The 26,674-nt window shown below is 41.0% G+C and overlaps 1 protein-coding gene across 3 annotated transcripts in view; it reads right to left on the bottom strand.

Moving 5' to 3' along the window:
- Positions 1-395: 395 nt before the first annotated feature.
- Positions 396-26,674, bottom strand: part of lrmda (leucine rich melanocyte differentiation associated) — a 1,063,446-nt gene continuing 1,037,167 nt past the window's right edge. For all 3 annotated transcript variants that reach the window (XM_059946545.1, XM_059946546.1, XM_059946547.1), the window contains one exon: positions 396-1,963. In XM_059946545.1, the coding sequence (XP_059802528.1) occupies positions 1,884-1,963 (80 nt within the window). In that variant the 3' untranslated portion in view covers positions 396-1,883. The remainder of the gene's footprint in view (positions 1,964-26,674) is intronic.

The following is a 26,674-nucleotide window of genomic DNA, read 5'->3' as shown; positions in this document are numbered from 1 at the left end:
ACATCTTTCCTTAGACGCGGAGCCAAAATTGGTTCAATGTGACAGATCTGAACTGAAAATTAAAAGTAAACTTCTAAAACTAAATGATGTGGTTGAAAATGAAACAATGCGCGCTATCTTTTCATTTTTACATCACTAAAATAAATTGAAAACTGCAAATTAAAAGATTCAGCAATCTAAGAGATTGTGCAGGAAATGGTTGCAAAGTTCAAAGTTCAAAGTAAATTTATTATCAAAGGAGATATATGTCACCAATATACTACCCTGGATTCATTTTCTTGCAGGCCCTGTGTCTGAAATCTTTCACCAACACCAAAGCTGGCCCACCATTCTAAAAACTTGGGGCAATGCAAATATCTTGGTCAGAGCAAAAAAAAAGAATCCCACACTTTTGGTGAATGCTTTTATTTGGTGCAATGAAACGACGATTTGAACTCAGTAACAAACTGATGTGTGTAATTTTGGCAAAAAGCTGGAACATAAATTATTGCAGTGGATTGTCAGAAAGAGATTAATTAAGCTATAAATTCTGCTTTGTTAGTTTTTAAATCAAAACAATGTAACATAATATTCTTAGCACATGTAAATATACTTGCAATAATTTCATATTGTTTGGACATGTTATCTGCTTTACAGTAAATTTTGATCATCAGTGCTCAACGAATCTACCATAAGTTGTAAACATGGTATTTGGAAAATCTTCAGTACCAAATACAAGAGAACAGGAAAACTATTTAGGGAAAACATGCAAGCAAATATTTAGTTCCTGCATTAAATTAAACAAACCACAATGGTGTGCTGTGCGGAAAAGTATACAGATTGAAGGGTTTAGTCACCATTAAAAATAAAATAGTAATGTGCCCATTCCTGAAATGTATCCAAAGCAGCACTGTGCTAAATAGATAACTACTGTGATAGATACCAAATTAATCCTGTGGATTATCTTGTTTGCCTGAAAATTCCTCTTATCAAAATATATGAGACCCCCCAACTTAATAACATTGAATACAGAAAATGAAAAGTCCTCAAATATTTTTTTCACCTTTCAGAGTGAGGATAAATTGTAAATTCTGTTAAATATCTCATGCACACCAAATATGGTGTTGAAAATGTGTTTCAACATGGTTTAGGAATGGTCTGCAGCTTAAGAGAATAATAAACTGTGGTAAAGGTAGACTGGATATTCATTCATTGCATCAGAAGTCAAAACCACACAGAGGTACAAGTATAATCTCTCCAGCCTGCCAGAATTGTCAATTTTGTTTGTGAGTCTTCTAAGTTATCACTGATCTAAGTTAAAAAGAGCTCATCTAATGGGGCTGATATTTAATCTTTCCAATATCAAAATAAGACCCAAAAGCAAAACATAAATCAGAATAAAATCCCCGAAATAATGTTGGTCACTCAGAGGGAATTACAGTTTAGTGCGACTGCTCATTTCTTCTTGTTCGTGGTCATCTATAAAATGCAACAGAATTTCCCCATTACTCAACAACAAGTCATTCTTAATGAGTGGTGTAAGGGCTTAATGTGACTTCTTAGAACTTGTGGTGATGTAATGAGCATGCTCAGTTCGACATCAGCTGTGGCCTCTGACCTCCCAGTTCTACCAAGCAATCCATCACTGAAGCTCATCCTGTCAGGCATGCAGCTGTCTGTCATGGCGTTACAAGGGACCTGCTTAAAGGCAATCATGTCAATTTCTATGTGTCTGCTCAGACCAGACTGAACTGTTGATCTTGACAGGCATGGCAAAGTCAGCAGAAGACACTAGCAGGCTGAAGTTGTATTCTCTGTGCTTTTTTGCTTTCCCTTTATTTTGAAAAGAAGTTATCTTTTTACCAAAATACACGGCACAGGCAGGAAGGTTAACATAAGCAATCTCAAAGTTGGTCGTCACGGATGAACCTATTCCCCTCTGAATGTCTTCCACGATAGAAGTACTGACATTTTGCAAAAATACCTACAAATGAAAACAAAATACAATCAATAAAATATCCTTACGATTAAAAAAAACATGAATTACATATTTTCCATTTCCAGAATGCATACTTAATTGCACATTTCTCAGAATCAGAAACAGGTTTATTAACACCGTCTCATATAATGGGAAATTTGTTGTTTTGCAGCAGCAGTATGGTGCAAAGATATAAAATTACTATAAATTACAAAACAGATAAATAGTGCAAAGGAAAGGAATAATGAGATAATAAAGACTGTTCAGAAATCTGATGATGGACTTCTGAATCACTGAGTGTGGGTCTTCAGGCCCCTGTACCTTCCCCTCGATGGTGGTAATAAGAAGCAAGCATGTTCCAGACAGTGAGGATCCCTAATGATGAATGCTGCTTTCCTGAGGCATTGCCTCTTGACAATATCCTTGATGGTATGGATGCCTGTGATGCCTATTGTGACCCTGTGCACTGGGGAATCGATACCAAGTTGAGAGGCAACCAGTTAGAATGATCTCCACTGTATATCTATAGAAGTTTGTAAAACCTTGATGACTTACCACATCTTCTTGAACTCACCCTTCCACTGCTGACCCCTCAATGAGAACTGGAGCATGCTTTCCTGACCTCCTCTTTCTGAAGGTGGTTGTTATGACACCACTCTACTAGTTGATCTATCTCACCCCTCTATGCCTCCTTGTTGCCACCTAAGATATTGCCAAATACAGTGGTATTGCTGGCAAATTTATAGGTGGTATTAGAGCTCTGCTCAGTCACACAGTCAGCAGTGTAGAGAGAGTAGAGCAGTGGGCTATGCACCCATCATTGGGGTGTGCCTGTGTTGATTGTCAGTGAGAAGGGCATAATATTGTTAGGGCATATTCTAGAGTTAGGGGAGCAAATATTAACTTCAGCAACCAATCTTCAGACATAAATATTTGATTGTAGATTAAAATTAAAATGCAGCCCTGGAACAATAGCTTCCTGGGGATGTGGACACCAGTTGACTGAAAACCAGACAATGCTGATTAACATTCATTTTGGGTGTCTGGAGTGTGGGTGTATAGAAGAAGGTATATGAAAATTATATGTAATTCAAAGGAAGCATTGTAGGTACATTATAACTATAGAATTGTCCTGCTGTTACCTGTGATCTCTAGCATATAACATGTCATGTAATATTGGGTTGTGTAACCCCCTGGGTCACCTCAGGCTCGCTCAGCTCGTTCTCGTCTAGGGGGAGCAGCCTTCGGCCCCGCCAAACTGGATAATCAGCTGGTGTGGATGCTGTGTGATGTCCCCGCCTTGCCCAAAAACAGACAGTACTCCATAAGCGATTAAATGAGTACAATTTATAAAGGTTACTATAACTAAGTGATTAATAACGATACAGTATATATAAAGAGAAAAAATAAAGAAAAGGCGCCAAACTTATCAAAGTCCAAACCACTTCGTGCACAACCGTTGGAGCTCAATTATTGAAGTCTTCTGGCCACCATTCGATCCCCTCTGAACTCCTCGACTCGCAGCTCAGGACCCTCTGAGTGGTCAACCAAGCACATCTAGCTTCATCCCCCCTCCTCGGAGTACCTCCTGGCCTCGGACCCCCACTTGGGGTCCGTTCCTCGCCCAGCTTACAGCATTGCGTCCTCTCTCTCAACCCCCTCTTGCCGATCTGCCCAAAAGCCCGTCAACAAAAGCTTACAGACTCAGAAGAAAGAACATTAATCCCCATTTGGTTTACAAAGGAATACTATTCTCGTTATCAGTAAATTAGCATTCCTGTTAGTTAACAAAACAAAGAAACCCTTTTGATTACATACACAGTAATAAAGAAAAAAGAAGAAACCCCCTTTACAGTTGAAAAGGTCTCTTCCTCTAAGAGTGTCTTATTTTGTTGAATCAAGCACTTCTGTATCATCTAGCTTCAGTGTCTCTCTGGTGACTTCGTTAATAATACAACACTATCCTTGATCCACACTAACTGTGGTCTTCCAATGAGGAAGTTAAGAAGCCAATTGCAGATGTAAGTACAGAGGCCCAGGTTTAGAAGCTTGGTGATTATTACTGAAGGAATGATGTTATTGAATGCCGAGTTGTACTCTTTTTTTTAAGCAAAGTAAACTGTATTTATTGTAAAAAATTATTTACTAGAAGAAATCGTGCAATGCCTTTTCATTTTTCCAATCATACATAGTGCATTAAGTAGTGTTCACTACATTTCTTAAAACCTTTGGAACATTCATGTGGCCCCCTCGGTGATATTTTTTGGAGTTGAGGCCTCCGTCAGTCAGAGTTGACCATGGATATTGTATCCTAGCTGTCTAGATACTGGGCAGGACGATATGGAGAGCAAGCTGTTGCCCATGTAGCAAGCTCCCCCTCTCCATGCATCTGATGAACCCAAAGGAATGGCAGAGAGAATGGCAGTTTGGTACCAGCAACAGCGCAGGAGTTGCCAATCAGCATTGAACTCAATGTAGGACTGCCTTAGGGACTCCAGCTCTGTATTTTTCCCTCAGGTTTATTCCTGAAGCCTTCCCATGAGAAGGTATAGCCGTAAGACAGCAGAAGTTTGAGATCAGAGTTTTCCCTCTCCTAGGAGACCTGCCAACCGGGGCTGAAAAGCCCCATCTTCCTGAGGTGCCCGGTGTTATACTTCCACAATAATTCAGGGGCTTCCTCACCTAACCCAGCCCTACCCTGTCCAGTACAGGAGGAACACCATTCTGTGATCCTTCCCCACCACGCCCTTGTGGTGACTGCACCAGGCTTCAGTGTATCCCTTAGCACATACTCCTGCAGCCTGGAATGACCCAGATGGCAATATTCCCTTATGGACATCTTGGTGTGTTGGTAGAGCAACAAGTATCAGGCTGACAAAGGGGCATTTAGCAGTCTGAACTATGTATTGCTGTTGTCTAAGTGGTTCCAAAACAGAGTGGAGAGCCATTGAGATTGCAGCGAGTCTGTGACCTTGCCATAACCAACTCCTCAAAGCACGTTACCACAGTAGATGTCAGTGCTACTAGATGGTAACAATTCAGGCAGCTCATCCTGCTCTTCCAGGGCACTGGTATGGTTACTGCCCTTTTGAAGCTAGTGATTATCTCAGACTACAGCAGTGAGAGGGTGAAGATGTCCTTGAACACTCTAGCCAGTCAGTTAATATAGGTTTTCAGTACCCTGCCAGGTACATCTTTGGGGCCTGACACCTTACAAGGGGCTCACCCTCTTGAAGGATGTTCTAACACTGGTCTGAGACAGAGATCACAGGGTCACCAGGGTCACAGGGATTCACACAGGTGTAGTATTATTCTCCCTTCTAATGCTTGCAGAAAAGGAATTGAGTTGACCAACAAGTGAAACATCACTGCCATTTATGCTGTTAGGTTTCACCTTATGGGAAGTAATGACTTGAAAACCCTGCTACTGCGTTGTGCATCTGATTAAGTCTCTAATTTTACATGGGATTCACTGTCTGCTCCTTCCATAGGCCATACCTGGACTTCTTACAGGATTTTGGATTGCTAGTCTTCAATGATCTAGCAGACTGTGAATCTCCTTGTTCAACCAGGGCATCTTGTTCAGTGGAACTTAGCTTGTCAAAAACACACCCTCACCTACACAGGTTCTGATGAAATCAGTGACGGCCACAGAATAGGCATTCAGATCCAAAGGTGAGTCCAATCACCTGATTTAAAGCATCCACCTCTGTCTCCCTGGATCGTCCTTTGCAGTTCTCACCATCGATGCTTCAGTTATCCGACTCCAGGAGCAAAAGCACAGTCAGATGATCGGATTTGCCCAAAAGCGGGTGTCGGGGTGCACGGTGAGTGTTGACGATGACGTAACAGTGATCATGTTGGTTTCTCTGGTTCTGCGGGTGACGTGCTGTCAGTAGTTTCTCGGCGACTTCCTCAGTCTGGCTTGGTTGAAGTCCACGATGATCAGGAAGGCATCAGGGTGAGCTGACTTGTGACTCCGGCTCACAGTACTCAGCCCCTTCAGTGTCACCTTTGCGTTTGCCCGGGGTGGAACGAACACCACTACCAGGATGATGTGGAAAACTCCCCTGGCAGATAAAACAGTTAATACTTGACTGCCATGTTTTCCAGGTCGGGGGAGCAGGACTTAGAAAGACCACATCCATGCACCACGGTGAGTTAGTCATGAAGCAAATGTCAGGGCCAATGCCATTACCTGATGCCGCTGTCTGGTCCATGGTTCAGATCTCAATTCAATGGCCTGGGAAACAGGACTGAAGCTAATTACTAAGGCAGGTAAAGTATCTGGCTCCTCCAAAGATGGAAATCTCCATCACAAGAGCTGATTATATCACTGGATGGCCAAATTGGGAATAAAGTTGTTTTCCCTGACAAACTAAGCACTTCAATTAGCCGGCCTGTCACAATGGGCTATGGAAAGACACAAAGCCTTTAGATAAGGTTATCTGGAGGAACAGAGTCTGCAGATAAAATCTGATGGTCAGGCAACCGTGTGACACAGTGTTCGAACAGTTTCTTAGCATATATTGTACTTGGCTTTCATCTACACAGCTGAGGTGAAAGCCCATCTCTCTGAAGCTTGTTTAAAACACAAAGTGCATTGTAATTGACCAGCCCCAATCAAAATATAAATCCCCAGAATTGATACTTTTACTAGAAGAATGAGGAGGGATCTCACTGAAACCTAATGAATATTGAAAGGCCTAGATAAAGTGGATATGGAGCGAATGTTTCCTGTGGGGGAGTGGGGGGGGGGGAGTCTAGGGCTAGAGAGCACAGTGTCAGAATTCAAGGATGTCCTTTTAGAACAAAGACAAGGAGGAATTTCTTTAGCCAGAGGAGAGTGAATTTGTGGAATTTATTGCCACAGACGGATATGAAGGCCTAGTCATTGGGTATATTTAAAGTGGCAGTTAATCAGTTCTTGATTAATAAAAGCACCAAAGGCTACAGGATGGGGTTGAGAGGGAAAATAAATCAGCCAAAATTGAATGGCAAAGCAGACACAATGGGCTGAATAGCCTAATTCTGCTCCTATGTTTTATGATCTTATCATTATAAAATTAATTCAGAGATTAGGAAAGCAGAGTGCTTTCACTAGACAAAGATGTGAACTAGTGAAGGGGCAAATATCCAAAAATTTCAGAAGTCTAGATTGGACCAGAGTTGTATCAGAATGTATGGGAGCAGCACCAGAAACAGAATCACAGCCATACAGTGCAGGCACAGTCCTCCACCAGACTGACTACAGATTAGATAAATATCTAATCTTCAAGATTAGCTTTATTTGTCATATGTACATCAACACATACAGTGAAATGCACTGTTTGCATCAACAACCAAAACCGTTCGAGGATGTGCGGGGGATGCTGCCCATAAGTGTCGCCTCGTTTCTGGTGCCAACAGAGCAAACCCACAACTTACTAACCTTAACCTTTTCAGGAAAGTGGGAGGAATTGAGAACAGCTGAAGGAAGCACACACTGTCACGAGAAGAGTGTATAAAACTCCTTACAGACAGCAACAGGAATTGAACCTTCATCATGACTCTGTGAAGTGCTATTCTAAACATTTGTACCATCCCTGCACCATCGTGCCACAATCAAGAATTCATTTACTCCGATCCTGCACTATTCCCATTTTGTTCTTCCCGCATTCCCCACCCACTGTTCCCAGATTCACGCCACTCAGCTACACACTAACTTAATAGCAGACAATTAACCTACCAGTCTGTACACATTCAGAATGTCGAAGTGAGGTTGGGCTTTTCTCTTTGGAGTGAAGGGTGGTAAAAGGTGATTTGACCGGGAGGTGAAAGTGGTAAGAGGCATTGTTGGAGTGGACAGCCAAAGACTTTTTTCAAAGGCAGAAACAGCTAATACAAAGGCCCATAATGTTCAGGTGATTGAAGAAAAGTATGGGGGGGGGGGCGGGGTATATATCAGAAGTAGGTTTTTTACTCAGGGAGCGGTGAGTACATGGAACGTGCTACTAGGGCTGGTGGTAGCAGCAGAAACATTAGTGATGTTTAAGAGATTCTTGGATAGGCACATGGATGAAGGAAAAATGGAGGGTGATGCAGGAGGAAAGTGTTAGGTTGTTCTGTAGCCGATTAAAAGGTCGGCACAACATTGTGGACTGAAAGGCCTGTACGCTGCTGTACTGTTCTTTTATGAACCTGGAGCACAGGGAGGAAACCTTCAGGGTCAAAGGCTTCCAGAGAGACCGAACCCAGATGAGGATTGAACCCCGATCACTAGAACTTTAAGACGGAGGAGTCTGAAGGCCAAATGGTGGAGCTTTAAATGCTGTTCACCCAAAGTCTGGTGCGCTTGAAAAATGAAAATCTCTCGATCGATGAGAATGTTAGCATCAGCAGTAATGATACATGTTTAGTGCAGTTAATGAGACTGATTTATTAGCTGATAAATATGTTGTTAGGAATAAATCTTGCCTGCTGGTAATAAATAAATAGAACTTCTAAAGTTCTGGTAGCCATAAGATAATAACATGTATTCAAGATTCAAGATTAAAGATGTCATTTCCTGTACACAAGGGTAAGAAGAATAAAATAATTGTTACTCTGGATCTGTTGCAACACAAGAAAGACACAAAAGATTAAAAACACAATAACACTACTGAAAAAAACCTAAATATAAATATATAAGATAGCTATGGCGCATAGATTGAATATATGTCCATTAAGTAACAGTAGGCTGTACATGAAGTGATTTACGGAGTAGAGGTGGAGTTAGTGGGTGGGGGTGTTGATTAGTCAAAGTAACTGTTTTGGGCAAAGTAACTGTTTTGAGTCTGATGTTCCTGGCATGGATGCTATGTAGCCTCCTCCTCCCTGATGGGAGAGGGACAAACAGTCCATGAGTGTGTGGGATCCTTTATGATATTACTGGTCCCTTTTCTAACACCTTACTGTATATACGTTCATGATGGTGGGTAGGCACGTAATACATTGGGCAGTTTTGACTACCTGTTGTAGAGCCTTCCTATCTGCAGAGGTGCAGATTCTGTACCAAGCAGTGATGCAGCTTGTAGGATGCTCTGTTCATGCAATCTGTAGCATGACGTGAATATGGATGTGCAAAGTCCAGTTCTTCAGCCTCCTCAGAAAGTAGAGGCGCTGGTGAGCTTTCTTGGCTGTGTAGGATGTGTTCTGGGACCATGAGAGGTTGTGTGAGATGTGCATTCCCAGAAGTTTGAAACTGCTTGCAGTTTCCACTGCTGTGCTGCTGATATAAAGGGCAGTGTGAGTGGTGCAAGTCGATAATCATCTCCTTTGGCTTGTTGGCATTAAGTAAGAAGTTATTTGCCTGGACTCAGACCACGAGCACTTCCACCTCTTCTCTATGAGCCATCACTTCGTTGTTGGCGATGATCCACACCACTGTAATGTCATTTGTGAACTTGACAATGTGATTCCTTGGACGTTTGGCTGTGCAGTCATGAGTGAGCAATGTACAGCAATGGACACAGCACACAGCCCTTTGTGCGGGAGTTACCCGCGCTAGAGAGGATAGACAGAGAGGAGCATTTATGAATCTTGACTATCCGGTCTGTTCATTAGGAAATCCAACATCCAGATGCACGGTGGTGTATTTAGACCGAGGAGTAGGAGTTTGTTCACTGAGGTCTGTGGGACAATAGTGTTGAATGCCAAAATGAAATCCAAAAACACCATTCTGACATAAACTTTCAAGATTTTCAAGAGATTTACAAGGATGTTGCCTGGATTGGGGAGCATCCCTAATGAAAATGGGTTGAGTGAACTCAGCCTTTCCTCCTTGGAGCGACGAAGGATGAGAAGTGACCTGATAGAGGTGTATAAGATGATGAGAGGCATTGATCGTGTGGATAGTCAGAGGTTTTTTCCCAGGGCTGAAGTGGCTGCCACAAGAGGGCACAGGTTTAAGGTGCTTGGGAGTAGGTACAGAGGAGACGTCAGGGGTAAGTTTTTACGTAGAGTGATGAGTGCATGGAATGGGCTGCCGGCAACGGTGGTGGAGGCAGATACGATAGGGTCTTTTAAGAGACTTTTCAATAGGTACATGGAGCTTAGAAAAATAGAGGGCCATGGGTAAGCCTAGTAATTTCTAAGGTAGGGACATGTTCGGCACAACTTTTTGGGCTGAAAGGCCTGTATTGTGCTGTAGGTTTTCTATGTTTCTATGTGTCAGGGCTAGGTAAATGAGAGATGCTACGGCATCTGTAGTAGAGTGAATTCTGTCAGTAAGCATAGTGGTGAATGTCCAATATTGGTGAATGGCAGGAATACAGTTTCTGATAATGATCAGCCGTTCAAAGCACTTCAAGATGATTGGTGTCAGTGCCACTGGGCAGTAGTCATTTAGTTCAGAAAGAGTAGAGTTCTTCAGTACAGGGATGATGGTGGCTGATTTGAAGCATGTGGGAACAGCAGCCTGAATGAATGAAGATGTCCGTGAAGATGAAGACATCAGTGAGCTGGTGTGTGCACTCCCTGAGTAGTTGGTCTGGGATGTCGTTTGGCCCAGCCCCCCTTGCAGGGTGTTGAATTTCTGCAGAGTCCTTCTCATGTCTGTTGCTGCTACAGACAGTGGCTGCTCACCTGGGAGAGAGGTAGCTTTTCGTGGCCCACGTTGCTTTGCATGCCTCAAAGCATGCATAAAAGCTGCTTAGAGCATCAGGGAGGGAGGTGAAACTAGTACAGTTGACACCGTTTTTTCTTGTGTAGTTAATAAAGCCTTTGATACACAGCCACATACACCGGGGATCACTGTCAGGCAGATGTTCCTGAATTTTTTGTGCATAGGCAGTCTTTGCCCTATTGATGCCCAAGGTGAGGCTTTTCCTGGTTGCTTTGAGAGCTGTAAAGTCACCGGACTTGAAGGCAGTGTCCCGGACTTTTAGCAGTAAAATTAGATCATTTAGCCTATCGAGTTTGCTCTGAGACCCAATCAGAACTGATAGTTTTTACATTCCCAACTCCCCACCTACTCCCTGTAAGCCTTAGCTCCTTTAACAATCAAGAATCTTTCAATCTCTGCCTTAAATTCACCCAAAATTGAAAGGGACAAGCATCAATGTAATTAGGTATGTTAATATAGAAAGATATACCTGAAATCAGTTAATATGTTTTCCTGAAGCACTGTCTTTGCACAGAGAACCCACACCAAGCAATGTAGCTGTGGTTTGTTAGTAAGTCATATTTTACATTTTAAACATGCACCAGATAAACCTTGAGTTCAAAGAGGAAAGAAAGAAAAATAATACTGATTTGAAGTACGGTCAAGATGTCATAAAAGGGCTGGTATGCTGGGTCCCAAATGTTATAAGGCCATATCATGTAAGGCCAACAGACTCAGGAGATAAATATTGACCTTCCTTAGACCATAAGACCATAAGCTATAGGAGCAGAATTAGGCATTCAGCCTGTTGAATCTGCTCCACCATTGAATCGTGGCTGATTTATTTTCCCTCTCTATCCTACTTTCTCCCCATAACCATTGTGCCCTGACTAATCAAGAACCTCTCAACCTCTGCTTTAAAATTACTCAATGACTTGTCCTCCACAGCCTTCTCTGGCAATGATTCACCACCCACTGGCTAAAGAAATTCCTCCTTATCTCTGCTCTGAAGGGATGCCCCTCTATTCTGATGATGTGCCCTCTGGTCCTAGACTCTCTCGCTATTGGAAATATGCTCTCCATGGCCACTCTAAACAGTACTTTAAATAATCAGTATGTTAATGAGATAATCCCTCTCAATTTTCTCAACTCCAGTCAGTAAAGGCCCAGAGTTGTCAAACTCTCCTCATATGTTAACTCTTTCATTCCTGGGATCATTCTTGTGAAGCTGCTCAAGACCCTCTCCAATGCTATGAATCACCTCAGCTGTTAAGGTTGTTTTGTGTATCTTTTATTAACAATAATTACATTGATGATTACAATCATTAATCTTTATACTTATTGAAATTATTTTCAAACATTTCACATTGTGGACCAAGTTTGGTCAACAACTTGTCTAATTTATTGTGTCAGGGTACCACAATGAAGCAGTGTTACAGCACAACACAGAGCACTCCCTCTCCCACAGTAAGGTGATCATACTGCCCTCATTTTTAAAAATGCACCTAAATGAACTCCTATAATTGGGCCAAATTGATCAAGATTCCGTTCATTGTTCATTGTTAAAATTCTGCATTGGAAGGCTGTTCAGGGGGAACTGTAGGACATGGAAGGCAAGTTTTTTGGTGGTGTGGTTCCCCAAAAGTGCATAAAATGCTGGAGGAACTCAACGGGTCATGAAGCATCTATAGAGTGAAACAAACAGTTGATGTTTTGGGCCAAGAGCCTTCTCCAGGACTCTTGTGAAGGGTAGAGCCTCTCTACATTGGCAGGCATATTTCACAATATCCTTATCAGGTGAAAAATTACTAAAAGCATTCAAAATGTGCATAATTAAAATATAATACACTAAGGTCTGGCCTGATGTTCTTCAATCCAGCTCTTATGAAAACATTGTGGTCTCCCAGTTCAATAAGATGGTCTCTTGATGTCTCAATCTCATTATGACCTTGCACCTTATTGTCTATCTGCACTACGCTTTCACTGTTACACTTTATTCTGCATTCTGTTATTGTTTTACTTTATACTACCACAGTGCTCTGTTGTAATGAAATAATCTGAATGGATTGCAGGAAAAACAAAGTTTTTCACTGTATCTTGTTACCAGGACAATAATGAACCAATTTCCAAGTTCATTTATGAGGAGACACTGGGGAAGCCAGCTCTGCTAACTCTGTTGTGGAGGAGATTAATGGGGGGGCACGATGGAGATTCATACAGTTATGAGGGGTACAGATGTGGATATAAACTACAGTAAATCCTTTCACATAGCAGAGGTGGAAAAAAAACTAGAGGACTTCAAAGGTAAAGGTAAAGTTAGATGAGGCCTCAGTGAGGTGTTTTCCACAGAGAGTGGTGAATGCCATGATAGGAGGGGGTGAAGGCAAACTCTGACAGTATGCCTAAGAACAGAAAAGCCTGTAAAAAGTATTGATACAGACCAGTCTATTACTGAAAAAAAAAATCCCTATCACTGATCACGTCTTCAAGAAGTGCAGTAACAACAAAGCAACATCTAACATCAAACCCCCCCACCTTCCAGGCAACGGTCTCTACTCGCTGCTGCCATTGGGAAGGAGGTACAGGAGCCTCAGATCCCACACTACCAGGTTCAAGAACAGTTAATACCCCTCAGCCATCAGGCTCATGAACCAGAGGGGATAACTACACTCAACTTCAACACTGAAATGATTCCACAATCTACCTTTGGACTCACTTTCAAGGACTCTACAACTCATGTTCTCAGTATTGTTTACTTATTTATTATTATTACTCTTTGTTTTTGTACTGACAGTTTGTCTTCTTTTGAAGTCTTTGTGTGTAATTTTAAATTGAACTTATTATATATTTTCTGCTGTGAATGCCTGCAAGAAAATGAACTTCAGGGCAGTATATGGTGACAAGTATGTACCTTGATGATATAATTACTTCAAATTTTCAACTTTGAGCATTTAAGAGGTGCCCAGTCAAGCATTTAAAATGTCCAGGCAGTGCTGGAGAATGCAATAAAGATTGATAGGTACCCACAGGGCTGTATGAAGTGATGGGCTGATTGGCATATTTCCATCTTGGAGGGAAATAGTCAATATTTTAGGTTGAGACTCATCAATATTAAAGTAGACAATTAGAAATGGTTGAGAGAGGGGAAAAGGCCAGAAAGGGGTGTCTAAGAGGAGGTGGAAGGTTTGAGGCAGTGGAAGGGGTCATCAGTGGGGAGCGGGGAATCCTTGCCAAAGAAATAGGCATGGAGGAGTGGTCGATGGAAGACGAGCTCAATGTCATGAGGGTGCTCAGAACTCGTTGAGGTGCGAGTGCAGCGGTATGACAGTGAGGTCCCTGCCTCAGAGAGGGGAAAGTCAGAGGGGATGGTGAAGACATGGCAAGGGTTAAAGCTGGGGGTCAGAAAAGTCATCTATCCATTTCTTTCTAGAGATGTTGCCTGTTCCACTGAGATCCTCCAGATTTATTGTGCCAGTCGGCAAAGGTCCTGTTTCAGTGCTGTATAACTTTACGGCTCTGTTTTAGATTTATCCAACGTACATCAAAACGCTCAGTGAAATGCACCATTTGCGTTAACAAACACACCTGAGAATGTACTGGGGCCAGTACACGTGCCTCACACAACCAATCGTTCAGCATATGTAGATTGTGTGATTCAGCAGATTCTGGAAATCCAGAGTATTACATTTTGTATCTCCAAAACATTAATCTAATTGAAATTAAAAAAACAAGAGTCCAGAATAACAAATTTAACTTTATGTTCACTTTTAGCGAGATGCCCACTTGGTAGCATCATGATGTATGCAATCACTTATTTTTAGATATTACTCATAATGAATTATTTAATCAAAGAATGTCTAATAAAATAATATATTTACAAGATTACTCAAATATTGTACTGCATTACTACTGTAATATTAAATAAACAACACAGAATATCTCACACAAAATGCTAGAGGAGCTCAGCAGGTCAGGCAGCATCAATATAAAGCAGTAAAGGGTCAACGTTTCGGGCCAAGACCCTTCATCAGGGCACATAACATGCCAACATAGCAGGCCCACGATGCTCGACAAAACAGCACAGAACACGACAAGCAACTAAGCAACAACAGCAAAACAAGCACCTTCTCCTCTCACCCACACAAACAGATAGTCCTCCATATCAATCTGACAATGGCTATTTTGCCTGCAGGCTATGTCCCAGTAAATGCCTCCCCGACACCTTCAAATAGACTTTGTTGCTTTCATTTTTTTTGTACCTAGACTAGCCAGGGACAAAGCAATCCACGAAAGAAGGCAAAGGAAAAATAACTCCCTTGAAATGGTTAAGCTTTATATTTCTTACAATGAATTGGAAAGCTCTGTGTAGTTTAATTTGGTTGACACTTTTTTTCATTACGGATCCATTTTAGTCTTTTAGCAACAGGCGAAATCAGTCCATCATTTTTCTCCCCTGATGCTAGGGAAAACAGATCTCAGAAGAACATCACTCACAGTGATCTCCAGAAGGAATTGACAGACTCGCAGAGTGAAGTGATGATTGAACAGTGTCAAGGAGGGAAACAGAACCCTTGAAAAGATTACATGTGGGAAAATAATGACTCATGAGATGTATGGCACTATCACCGTTATCTCAGGGAAGGTGCAACCAACGTGCAGGGATCATGTGTCAACTGTTCAAAAAAGATATTTATTTCTCACTTCTTCTGACGTCCTGACACCCAAAACGTTAAGCGCTAGATTATTGATTAATTTTATATGTCTAATACGTTTATTTGTCATTTGATTGGCTCATTAAATTGCCACATATCTTCGTTCAACACCCTATCTGCAAAATCTTGATCTGAATCCTTATCCACAAAAATATTGTTGATTCAAGACCTGCCCCACAAGCCACTCAGTTCAAGGGCAATTGGGGATGGTTAATAAATGCTGGCCATAAGACATAGGAGGAGAATTAGGCCATTCAGCCCATCAATTCAGCTCCACCATTCCATCATGGCTGATTTATTTTCCCTGTCAACCCCATTCTCTTGCCTTCTTCCCATATCCTTTAACTCTCTTACTAATTAAGAACCTATCAACCTCTGCTTTAACTGTACCTAATGACTTGGTCACTACAGCTGTCTGCAGCAATGAATTCCACAGATTTACCACCGTCTGGCTAAAGAAATTCCTCCTCATCACTGTCCTAAAGGTTCTGCCCTCTGGTCCACATCTTCTCCACATCCACTGTCTCTGAGCCTTTCAATATACAGTATCTTCCAAAGAGATCCCCTCTCATTCTTCTAAACACGAGCCAGTACAGGCCTGGAAACATTAAGCATTCCTCATACGTTAACCCTTTCATTCTGGGGAATCATTCTTGCAAGCATTCTCGGGACCCTCTCCAAGGCCAGCTCATCCTTTCTTAAATACATGGCCCCAAACTGCTCACAATACTCCAAGTGTGGCCTGACCAATGCCTTATAAAGCCTCAGCATAATTTAAGTTAAAGGTGATTCTGTAGTGTTAATCCTTGTAAAACAAAACTGTGCAGACTTCATGTTGATGTGATATTTCTCTGGCCTTCCCAACGATGTCCACAAAGTTAAAAATAAGGAAAATCAAGGCACATTGTGATTTCAACATCACTCTAGCTCACTTCTTCCAGAGCATGAGAATTCTCTGGGAAAGAGACCCGGCCTAATACCACAGAACTGCAGCAACGGGCAAGACAGTGCAGTCAACCGGCCTACTAATGGGGCCTGCTTGTCATTTGACCCCTGAAGTCAGCCAAGCAGTAAGCTTCACTCTAGAAACACTCCATTGATCATCTTTGAAGCACAGAGCCTGCTTGGTTTCAATGGGATAGAGCAAAAGAATAACAGCGGCAGGGAGATCTGGACAATGTTTAATACTCGACATCTTCAGTCTCTTCAGAGCAATTCTTTCCAGAAACGCTCCCAGCATTTGCCCTTTACACGCCAGGCTTATCATGTCTACCTCCACCTTGCACTCATCTCATCCACCTCAGCATCCCCACTGAAATAAAATAGATGAAGTGAGTTGTTAAGGATATGTTTTTGTAGCTTATGTTAACAGTTAGTGATTGCTATCTGCTGGTGTTACTGACGGATTAGAAACAAGACTGCTAACAGACATCCTGGTGAAAAAGCCACTTGCTGAATGCAAGTGACTGCAGCTAGGTGTCAGCGCTTAGAAAATGAAGCAAGGACATGTGGTATTAATATTGTCAATGATCTCGAGACAGGAAAACAGATCCCATATTCCCCGTCAGTTTTAAATAGATATCAAGTGTATTAATGACAAAAGACGAGGCTTCAAACAAAGCAGCTGAGTGATGATGTGCTAAGTGCACTCTGCGCTGGCAATAACGTGATCTGAAAAGACATTGTCAGTTGTGGAGACAGGCCCAGAATTGTGAGCAGTGACAGAAAACAGAGATGAGGAGAAAGATACTGGTACCATATTAGTGCCTACCATATTCCAATGCCGTCTGCACTCCTAACTGAATCTGACATCATCTCCTATCACTTGCTGTATTCTCTGCTGCTCCTCCGCCTAGTTCTCCCCAGACATTATTACAAACTGTAGTCAAGTTTTATGTTACCAGCGGTTATGTCAGGGAGGTTGGCACTCGGAGGCCTAGGGATAACCTCAGTCATTCTACATTGTAAGCTTGTAACGACGGGACACTCATTTTTCTGATAACTCTTGCTACTTGAGGTGCTCTGTACAGCAACGTGTGAGCAGCTGTCACCTCGAATAAAGGGTTGGAATATTAAAGAAAGTGAATTTCTGGATGTATTGTAAGGCAGTTGGACTGTCTGGCAGGAGGAAATAAATTCCAGCTGCCGCTGTTCGCCCGGGGATAAAGGTGCTCGAGCTAGTGACAGTAAAAGTCAGCTGAAATTTCTGAACTCAGGGGCTCTGAAGCCAGTTAATATCTTTTTTTCTAAAGCACTGGCTGTGTAGAGGGAGACCACACCAGGAAATGCAGCTGTGGCTTGATAGCAAATCATATTTTACAGTTTTCATATTTACCAGATAGACCTCAAGTTCGAAGGGCAATAAAAATAATACCGACTTAAAGTAGGAAGTCAAGATGTCCCACAAATAAAAGAGCAATTTGCTTTATGAAAATGATAATGCTTCAGAATAGTTGAACTTCAGGCAAGAGAAGTACCGGAGAGATTACCTCATACAAAATGCTGGAGGAACTCAGCAGGTCAGGCAGCATCTACGGAGAGGAATAGAGAGTCAACGTTTTGGTTCAAGACCCTTCACCAGTCCTGATGAAGGGTCCCTGCCCAAAATCCCAACTCTTTATTCTCCATGGATGCTGCCTGACCTGCTGAGTTCCTACAACATTTTGTAGGCATTGGTCTGGATTTCTAGCATTTGCAGAACCTATGGCATTTAGACAGATTTTGCCTCTACTTGCGAAGGGAGATGGAGATTTCGAAAAACGTGTAAAGTACACACTATTTTATAAATTCTCTTAAACAAGCATTTTGAAAGAACTCTCTGAGTGTTGGTTTTTCAGAATTAGTTGAAGATTGGTGGCTAATATATGAGGAATGGTTGTACTTGCTGGTGTTTAGAAGAATGGGGGGGGGGGGTGGTGTCTCATTGAAACCTGACGAATATTGAACAACCCAGAGTGGACATGGAGAGGACGTTTCCTGTAGTGGGAGAGTTTAGGACCAGAGGGCACAACCTCAAAATACAAGGATGTCCCTTTAGAACAGTGAAAAGCAGGATTTTCTCTAGCCAGAGAGTGGTGAATCTGTGGAATTCATTGCTAAAGACGGCTGTGGAGGCCATTGATAGCTCTTGATCAATTTAGGTGGCAAAGGCTACGGAGAAAAAAGGGTCGAGAGGGATGATATATCATCCAAGACAGAATGGCCTAATTCTGCTCCTATGTCTCATGATCTTAACTCCCTTGTTACTTGATGACTTCACAGTGTGCATGGGGTATTTTTGGTCCTATTTGAAACAGCTTGCAAGGTAGTCTGTAACAGAGAGACAAGGAGATAAATACTTTATTTAGTCGCCAGTGAAACACTTTCTTTCCCTCTTTCTTCCTGGAGTAGTCAAATGCTGTTGGACTATAGAATCAAGATCCAGCAGGCTTGAAGGACGTTGCTAATGGCCTCTTATCAGATGCAGAGACCGGCTGTCTGAATGATGCCAGCAACTTTGAAACCAAATCCCATCTCAACCATTTCTTCCAGGGCTCTAGTTTCCTCCCACATTCCAAAGATGGTTAGCAGATTGTGCCCATGCTACGTTGGTGCCAGAAGCATGACGACATTTGCAGGCCACCTCCAGCACATCCTTGGACTGTGTTGGTCATTGATACAAACAACATATTCCACTGTATATTTCAATGTACATGAATAAGTAAAACTAAACTTTAATCTTTAATAGGGAGGATGGTGAGAAGCAGAGGGAACTCCTGGCACGATGTTCTCTCTCCACCTCCTCACCATTGCACTTGCAGTGTCAGACCACAGCATGGAATAATTGGAATAATAAATCAGCCAGGATGGAATAGTGGAGCAGACTCAATGTGTCCAATGGCCTAATTCTGTTCCTATGGCTTATGGTCTTATAGGATCTGGATTCCATCCATTTAGAGGATGGAATTCATCATCCATTTGGAGGTTTTAATCAACAAGCTTAATATATCATCTGGATTCAATTTAGTGTGTAGAGGAGCCCAAAGAAAGGGTAACCTTTGTCAACATTTCTAACTGTGAGTACTTTTGGGATTGCTGTTGGTGAAGGCCTGTTCCATCCAATGAGGAAAAAAATTGTAGTAAGATGGGCAAAAGATTTGAGATAATTGTTGACAGCTCAACTGCTGTTTCTGAATATTTAGCAGAGATACTTCCTTAGAGAATTTGAAATGTTATTGTACAGGAGGTGGCAACTTGGCCCATCGTGTTTATGCTAGTTCCTGTGTGAAGATTCCCAAAATCTCATTCTCCTGTTCTTTCCCTTTACTCAGCAAAACGTTTCTTAATTCCCCTTTGATTGATTGCATTACCACCATCTCTGTCAGTGTTCTCTGAGTTAAAAGTGTTTCTCCAATGCAGCCCTCATACCTTTTGCTTAAAGCTTTCAATCTGTGCCCTCAGGTCTTTGAACCAGCTACTGATGGGAACAGATTTTTCTCTATCTGAAGCACTGTACACCTGTATCAAGTCTCATCTCATCCCTCTTTGATCCAAGGAGAAAGCCCTCAGCTTCTTTGGTCTAAAATGACCTACGGAAGCTCTGTGTTAAATTGAACACGTGAGGCATCTGGAACCACCATCTCATTCCAGAAGGTCGACTCATCATTCCTTTCCATAGATGCTGCCTGACCTACTGAGCTCTTCATGTATTTTGTGCATGTTACTCTGGAACCACCCTCTAATAACTTTTTTCAGTATTTTATTGATGCTGCATTGTCTCTTGCATTTTTTCCACTGTAGAACTCATATTCTAAATTTCTGTGTATAACATAACTGCAGCCTGTCCTTCTCAATTCAAATTAGATTAAGATTTACATCCACTCTCCTCCCCCTCAATTCTCTCTGGCTGCTTCACACATCCTGATATTGGACATATGGTTGCATTTTGTACGAAATCCTTTTCAAATTATTGATGCAAAAAAAAAATTTTGGGATGAGAAACAATGTCATTGGCAGACTTTTTTTTAATCACAGTAATGAATCACACAAGGTCACTGCATTATTAGTTTGAGAGTTTGTCAAGGTGTTCTTTTACAAGTATGATTGATGAAAATCCATGAGAAACACAATGTGCATCAGAGCAAAGCCACTTATTTACTTCAGTTTCCCCATGTCCAATTCCCAGAGTCCAATATAATGTGGAAATAATCCAAGAGAAAACTGGATGAAATGACAAATCGCATACACAGACAATGCACGGCAACACGTGTGTAACACGTCTTTGTAATTTTCCTGTATACCAGGTCAAAACAGTCTTCGCTGTCATTGCTAATCCTGCATGGCCTCAAGATTTCATTATTCCTCGTGTCTAATTAGAGAATTAATCCTTACAGTACAGCAGGTGATTATTCGGCCCATCTAATCTATGTTAGCTGGATTGCCATTAATGATATTCGCCTGCTCCAGAAACATCTGTCCATGCAGACTCAGATTCAGTTGTATTTATTTATCATGTATACATGTTAACATACAGTGAAGTGCAATGTTTGCATTAACAACCAAAACAACCAATGCGCCCCAGAACGTCTGTGTTGCCACACATTCCACTGCCAACATCTCTCGATATTCGCTTTTGCATATGTCCCAGCTAAAAAGCAACATAACTGACTGTAATTCATAAAGGGTGTTATTAATGAGCACATTAATTGACATCAACCCAAATGCTCACAGTGGGGATCTTGGATATCTATCAAGGTTGAGCATCCAAGCCGATTTTCTCTATTCCACCCTGGGGGAGACTTGGCGAATGTTAGCTTCATCACTGAGACCAGGGATCTGTGGGATGTGTTGATTGACCTGTGTTCAGAGTGCATGGTGACCTTTGTCACAAGTTGTAAAATTTCCATCATGCAGAGCTCAGCAGATTTATTCCATTAGATTTTGAGTTCTGTAATAAGTCCCATAGTTTGGAGTCACAATTAAAAAAAATCTGAAATAATAACACCAGGCTTTTATGGATTAGAGCAGTTATGAAAAAATATTCTATTCCAACAAAGGGATACTGTCTCTTTACACTGTTGCTTCACCATGTGTCATAACCAATAATTGGTAGAGACCAAAGATAGATTCACTGCCCGTGCCAACTTGTTTAGTTACATGTCTAGAACAGACAAATTGAAAGTGACACTAAGAGGAATGTGCTGTAAATGTATTTTCTTAATATTAAACCTTTATGCCTTTATTCTATTTATTTATGTTAACTTTGATAACTTACAACTTAACAACCCAAAATTAGGTACAGATGATGCCTATTACAAATGTAAAGACTGTCAGTTTCTATTTCCATCTCCTAATGCACACTGAGGAGATTTAATCGGCTGCAATCTGATCTGGAAAAGTTGACATTTGGATTTTCTTTTCCACATGTCTAACACTGCATAAAGGAAAAGTACAGAACTGATACAAGGGCTGCCTGTGAAATACAGGCTCATGCACACATTTGCATCAAAAAAAAACTATTCTGCCTAAGGTTTTGTTTTGGCTTATTAGTGATGATGTGATGAATACATATCTGAATGTGCTTTGAGGGACAGCAGTCCGTCTATAACTGGAACGCAAACAGCCCATCTCAAGTCCTTACTTCATATAATCTGCTGCTGGAAAATTGAGAAGCAGCCCAAAGTCCGTGGGAACAAAATGATGAGCGGATACACAATAATAAACTATATTGTGTCGAGCGTACAGTCATCGAAATCCTCTTGGGCCACAAGTATATTACCTTATACAGACATGGCTGACATACATTTAAACCCCCAATACACATTAAGAACCCATTAGTCTGACAGATTAAAAGTTATCTTGAAGCTAATGTTTCCATTATGTACAATTTGGCAGTAGAACAATCAACACTTTGTTCCTCATATGTCATACTTTGTTCACGAAAGGGAGGGTATCTCCACATCCTTGAATGACATTGACATGCTCTGCTTTGATGTGGGCATGTGCTGTCTTCAGATTAGCTACCAGTGTTGAATGATTACTCTGCAGTAGTGATGATGGGAAAGGGATTTTTTTTTTGATGTGTGGGGAAGTGGAGAAAGGAAGCAGTGAAGAAAATAATCAGTTAAGATGCAATTTCCACTCTGAAATATTGCTGCTCTTAAGGTTACTGAGGCCTTCTATTTAACTAGAACCTTCAGGAAAAAACAAATTCATCAACAGCCCACTGAAGTGGGTTTAATGATTGTATTCTGCATACAATCAGCTTTCCCCATTCCAGAGCCATCAATATGTCAAGGAAAGACATATCCAAAGGATGTAGCTCTTAACATCAAGGTTATCTGTTCCCCACAAGGCTCTCGAATCCTTACAGCTCTGGTACTTTACACCGGCTGCATTTAACATTTTCATCAACATGACGATCAATCATGGTAATAACACTGTGCAAAAAAAAATCAATTAACAATGCAATTAAACTTTCCTTATTATGTGAAAGGGCTGATATAATACCTGTGGAAAAAAGATAGACTCTCAGCATGCAGACATCCATAACCATATGTGAGACTGAATTATGGGGTGAAGCAAAGACGGGGCGGGTGCCGAGTTGTTATTTTAGACTGGATATATCTCATCCAGACTGTTTATCAGTCTTCGCTGACACCAGACTTCATAGTTCCTGCTCACCCTGCAGCTGCTTTAGACAGTCTTTACTTAACGAACACACTATATTAAAGGGTATAACATGTTAAATCTGGGTTACTAAACAAAATAATCAGTTCAGGCTGCGCATTGGAGAGAGAGGAGAAAATGATAATGTGCAAAAAAACAAAACTCAAGCAACTTCGCTTCATTAGTCAACCAACTAAAGGCAGAACCAATCAGTCATTACATTGTTTAGATTTTTGTTTCCTCACAGACTATTTGAGATGGCAACCACCTCCCTCAGCCTGTATTGCTAACTTAAATCCAGAACCTTCAAAGTTAAGCTGACATTTGTTCTCTTACAGTAAAAAAATATTTAGTCCATTAAACATAAATACCTGTCATTATGATACATGTACTGAGTACAAGTCTCCAGTTTTCCTCCAATGTTTATTACATCCAAACAACTGCAGTGCCTGCATGTTTTCAACTTTAGTGTATTGATTAAACTTTTAAATGCCTGCCATATAACCTAGGGACATCAAAAAGATTAATTTGCGTCAATGTTCATCTGTAATTCATTAGCCATTTATACTCTGTAACCACATGGACTATCAGGAAAATGCATGCTATTTTTCACTGTAGTGATGCTTGGAAGGAAAGCTTGGCAATTCCACTGCACAAAATTAGGACACAGGAGCCTGTCCATTTACAGTACAGCATTATGCATTGCCAAAGAGCAACTAATTAAAGGAGCTGCAGTACAAAAAAAATTCTGAAACTGCATTCACTTCCTATAATGTGCAAAACACAGCAACATAAATTGCTTGTTACTGGGAGTTGAACAATTTAAGGATATTTGCAGCTGAGGTAACCAATTAATCCACAATGTTAAATGTGCGCTCTCAATACAAAATGATTTTAGATGCACAATTATATTAATCAGCAGCACGTGCTCAGGTTCACAAAGACAGTCTCGTACAATCTGCTTATTTTGTTTAAAACATCGATTTGTTCTTTAGGATGCAGCAGTCTTCGTGTGGAAAAAACACATTCATTATGGGATGTAAGCGAGTTACTGATCAAAGCCTAAAATTAAATGTATATATTATATTTGGTAAATGAGGCTTGTTGCACTGGAAAATAAAAATGCACTTTTCAGAGTATGAACAGCAATGCTTGAGAAACTAGTACAGGACAGCAGCTCACTAGGCTCAGGACCGTCTCTGCCAACATATTTCAAACCATTACGAACATTATTTATACTATAGCAAGCCAGTCTTTTATGTGTAATCAGCACTTCTTATTTCATCAACAGTTTCATTTAAAATATAGCTATGTAGATATTGGAATGAAGTTTCTATTCTTGCTCTGTGTTTTCCTCCTTAGAAAAATGTGTAACAGAAAGAATTTTAAATCTTAATAAAAATCAGCACAATTTGCCAGATAAATTATGTTAAAATGAGTTTTCTTCTGTGTTATAACATGTTTAAAAAGGAGGCATTAAAATATTTTAGAAGCAATTGTGTCAGGACTGTGTCATAAATACAGAAATACCATATTAAGGGTTCAGGTCAAATTAAATCCTGCTTCATTGTGCAATCTATTATTACATATACAGCTAGTGAGACTGTGTCATTTGCATCATAAACGTCCAAGAAATGAAGGTTAATCAATTAAAAAATCAATACTGATTTACAATTTATTCACAAAAATCTGTAATGGTTGCACACTTTAAGCCTATTAGTCACTGAATATAGTGACTATCTGACAGAGTCTCATGAATCCACGGCGCTAATAGTGTCACATTTTTCATTATAGTCAGTGCCCTCTGGACCTTGAATGACCACAGCAGCAGCTATGTCTAGAAGGAGTCTGTAATTACTTTAGGGGCCATGGCACCTCCCTCCTACCCACCCCCCCCCCCCACCCAGTTTTATGTAACTGTTAACTCCCATTCCATCAGGCAATGTGAAAATAAAATAAATATAACCCTGAACAAAACAGCTGAGCATTGAGACCCGGAATACAACATATATAATGGCTGTGCTCTTTTCCATAAAGAATGCTATATACATTGTTACTTGATTCATAGTTCATAAAAAAAGAAATCAAGGACTATAACTGCTCAAATATGTATTAATTAGTTTGAATTGATCCCAGTAGATGTCAGCCTTTCAAGATTAAGAGTCAAATCTTACGGCAACTCATCTTGTAATGACACAAAGGCACTCAACACAACAAGATTGGCTTCGAAATGCTGACAAAATTGTATCAGGGTGATGAGCCCCAAATCCCCGGGCGATGTTTTTATTTACTCTGTCCCAAAATTTAAAATGATAATTAATTTTTGGATTGTCTTCTGCTCGGCTCAGAATGCTGGTCAGAGAACATTGTACCACTTGCACTGGATGGGTGTCTTTGCTCTTTGCTTAACGCTGAGAAGCGTTTTTGAAATTGGGCACGGTAATAACCACAATCAATTCCTGCAAAATCACAGAAAATTACGAATGCCAGGGACCATTCACCACATTGTGCCCATAATAGTTGAAAAAGAGGGGAGAGAAAGAATGTCTGGGGTGGATGGGGTCTTTGAATAAGCTGGCTGCTTTACTGAAGAAGAGAGATGAATCACAGATGGGAAGCTGGTCCCTCTGATGTGCTGAACTATGTACATATAAGAAACTCTGCAGTTTCTTGTATTCACGCGCAGAGCAATTGCCATACCAAGCTGATATGCATCCGGACAGAATGCTTCCTGTGGTGCATTGATAAAGACTGGTAAAAGTCGACGAGAACATGTCGAGTTTCTAAGGCCACCTGAGGAAGTAGAGGGTTGGGAGCTGTCATGGCCATGACATCAACATGATTGGGCCAAAACAGTCTTTTGGTGATACTCACACTGTCTCAATGAATTCCTTCTGGCACTTCTCAACCCAGCTCTGCACCTTATCGATGTCCCGTTGCAGCCCATGACACTATCCCCAGCACCACCCACCTTCGTGTCCTCTGCAAACTTACTAACCCACCCTTCCACACCCTCAGCTAATCTTCCACTGAGGATGAACATTTCACATGGATCTTCGATCTCTAATGGGGGCAGGGAAGTGAGAAAGTACGTATCCTGAAACATACACCAACGACGGGAGAGACATCTTGCATTAAGAGCAACTTTATGAAAAATACACAGGATAGTATAAAATAGTTAAATGTCAGATTTAAATCCAACATGAATTATTTTCTGATGCATCTGATTTTTATTTTGGCTTTACGGTAGTGTATTCAAGACAGAGGAAACTATATATTTCATACTTAATATTCCAGGGAATGGTTCAGCAACACACATTGTCAGCCCCTTGCAGAGTCCAAAGCATCAGAATTAAACAATAAAAAATGAAGTTAGGTACATCATGGTTTAAAGTAGGCCCTTAAAACATACAGTACATTATATCCCTTCTCTTGGTGATGCACCGAAAAGTATTTGTTTTCAAAAATCTGTAGCCCAGAACATTCATGAGATGAACCAAATACTTCGTTAGTCCAAAAATGTGTTCTAAACTTTGCAAACTGATTTGGTTACCATCTGAAATGATTACGCAAGGGAACAGCAGTTCATAGGTTACAGATGAATAACTGCACTGAAAGAACATACTTTTATACTACATCTGGTACTTGTATTGAGGAAAGATGAGCAACGTCAGAGTGCTAGATGAAGAACATCAGAGGCCGCTGGACAGGGAAAACCTTGCCGACAAAATACCC

Source organism: Hypanus sabinus, chromosome 21 (assembly GCF_030144855.1).
Source record: "Hypanus sabinus isolate sHypSab1 chromosome 21, sHypSab1.hap1, whole genome shotgun sequence".
Lineage (NCBI taxonomy): Eukaryota > Metazoa > Chordata > Chondrichthyes > Myliobatiformes > Dasyatidae > Hypanus > Hypanus sabinus.
Note: the sequence above shows the minus strand (reverse complement) of the source record. Positions and strands in the feature narration are given on the sequence as shown.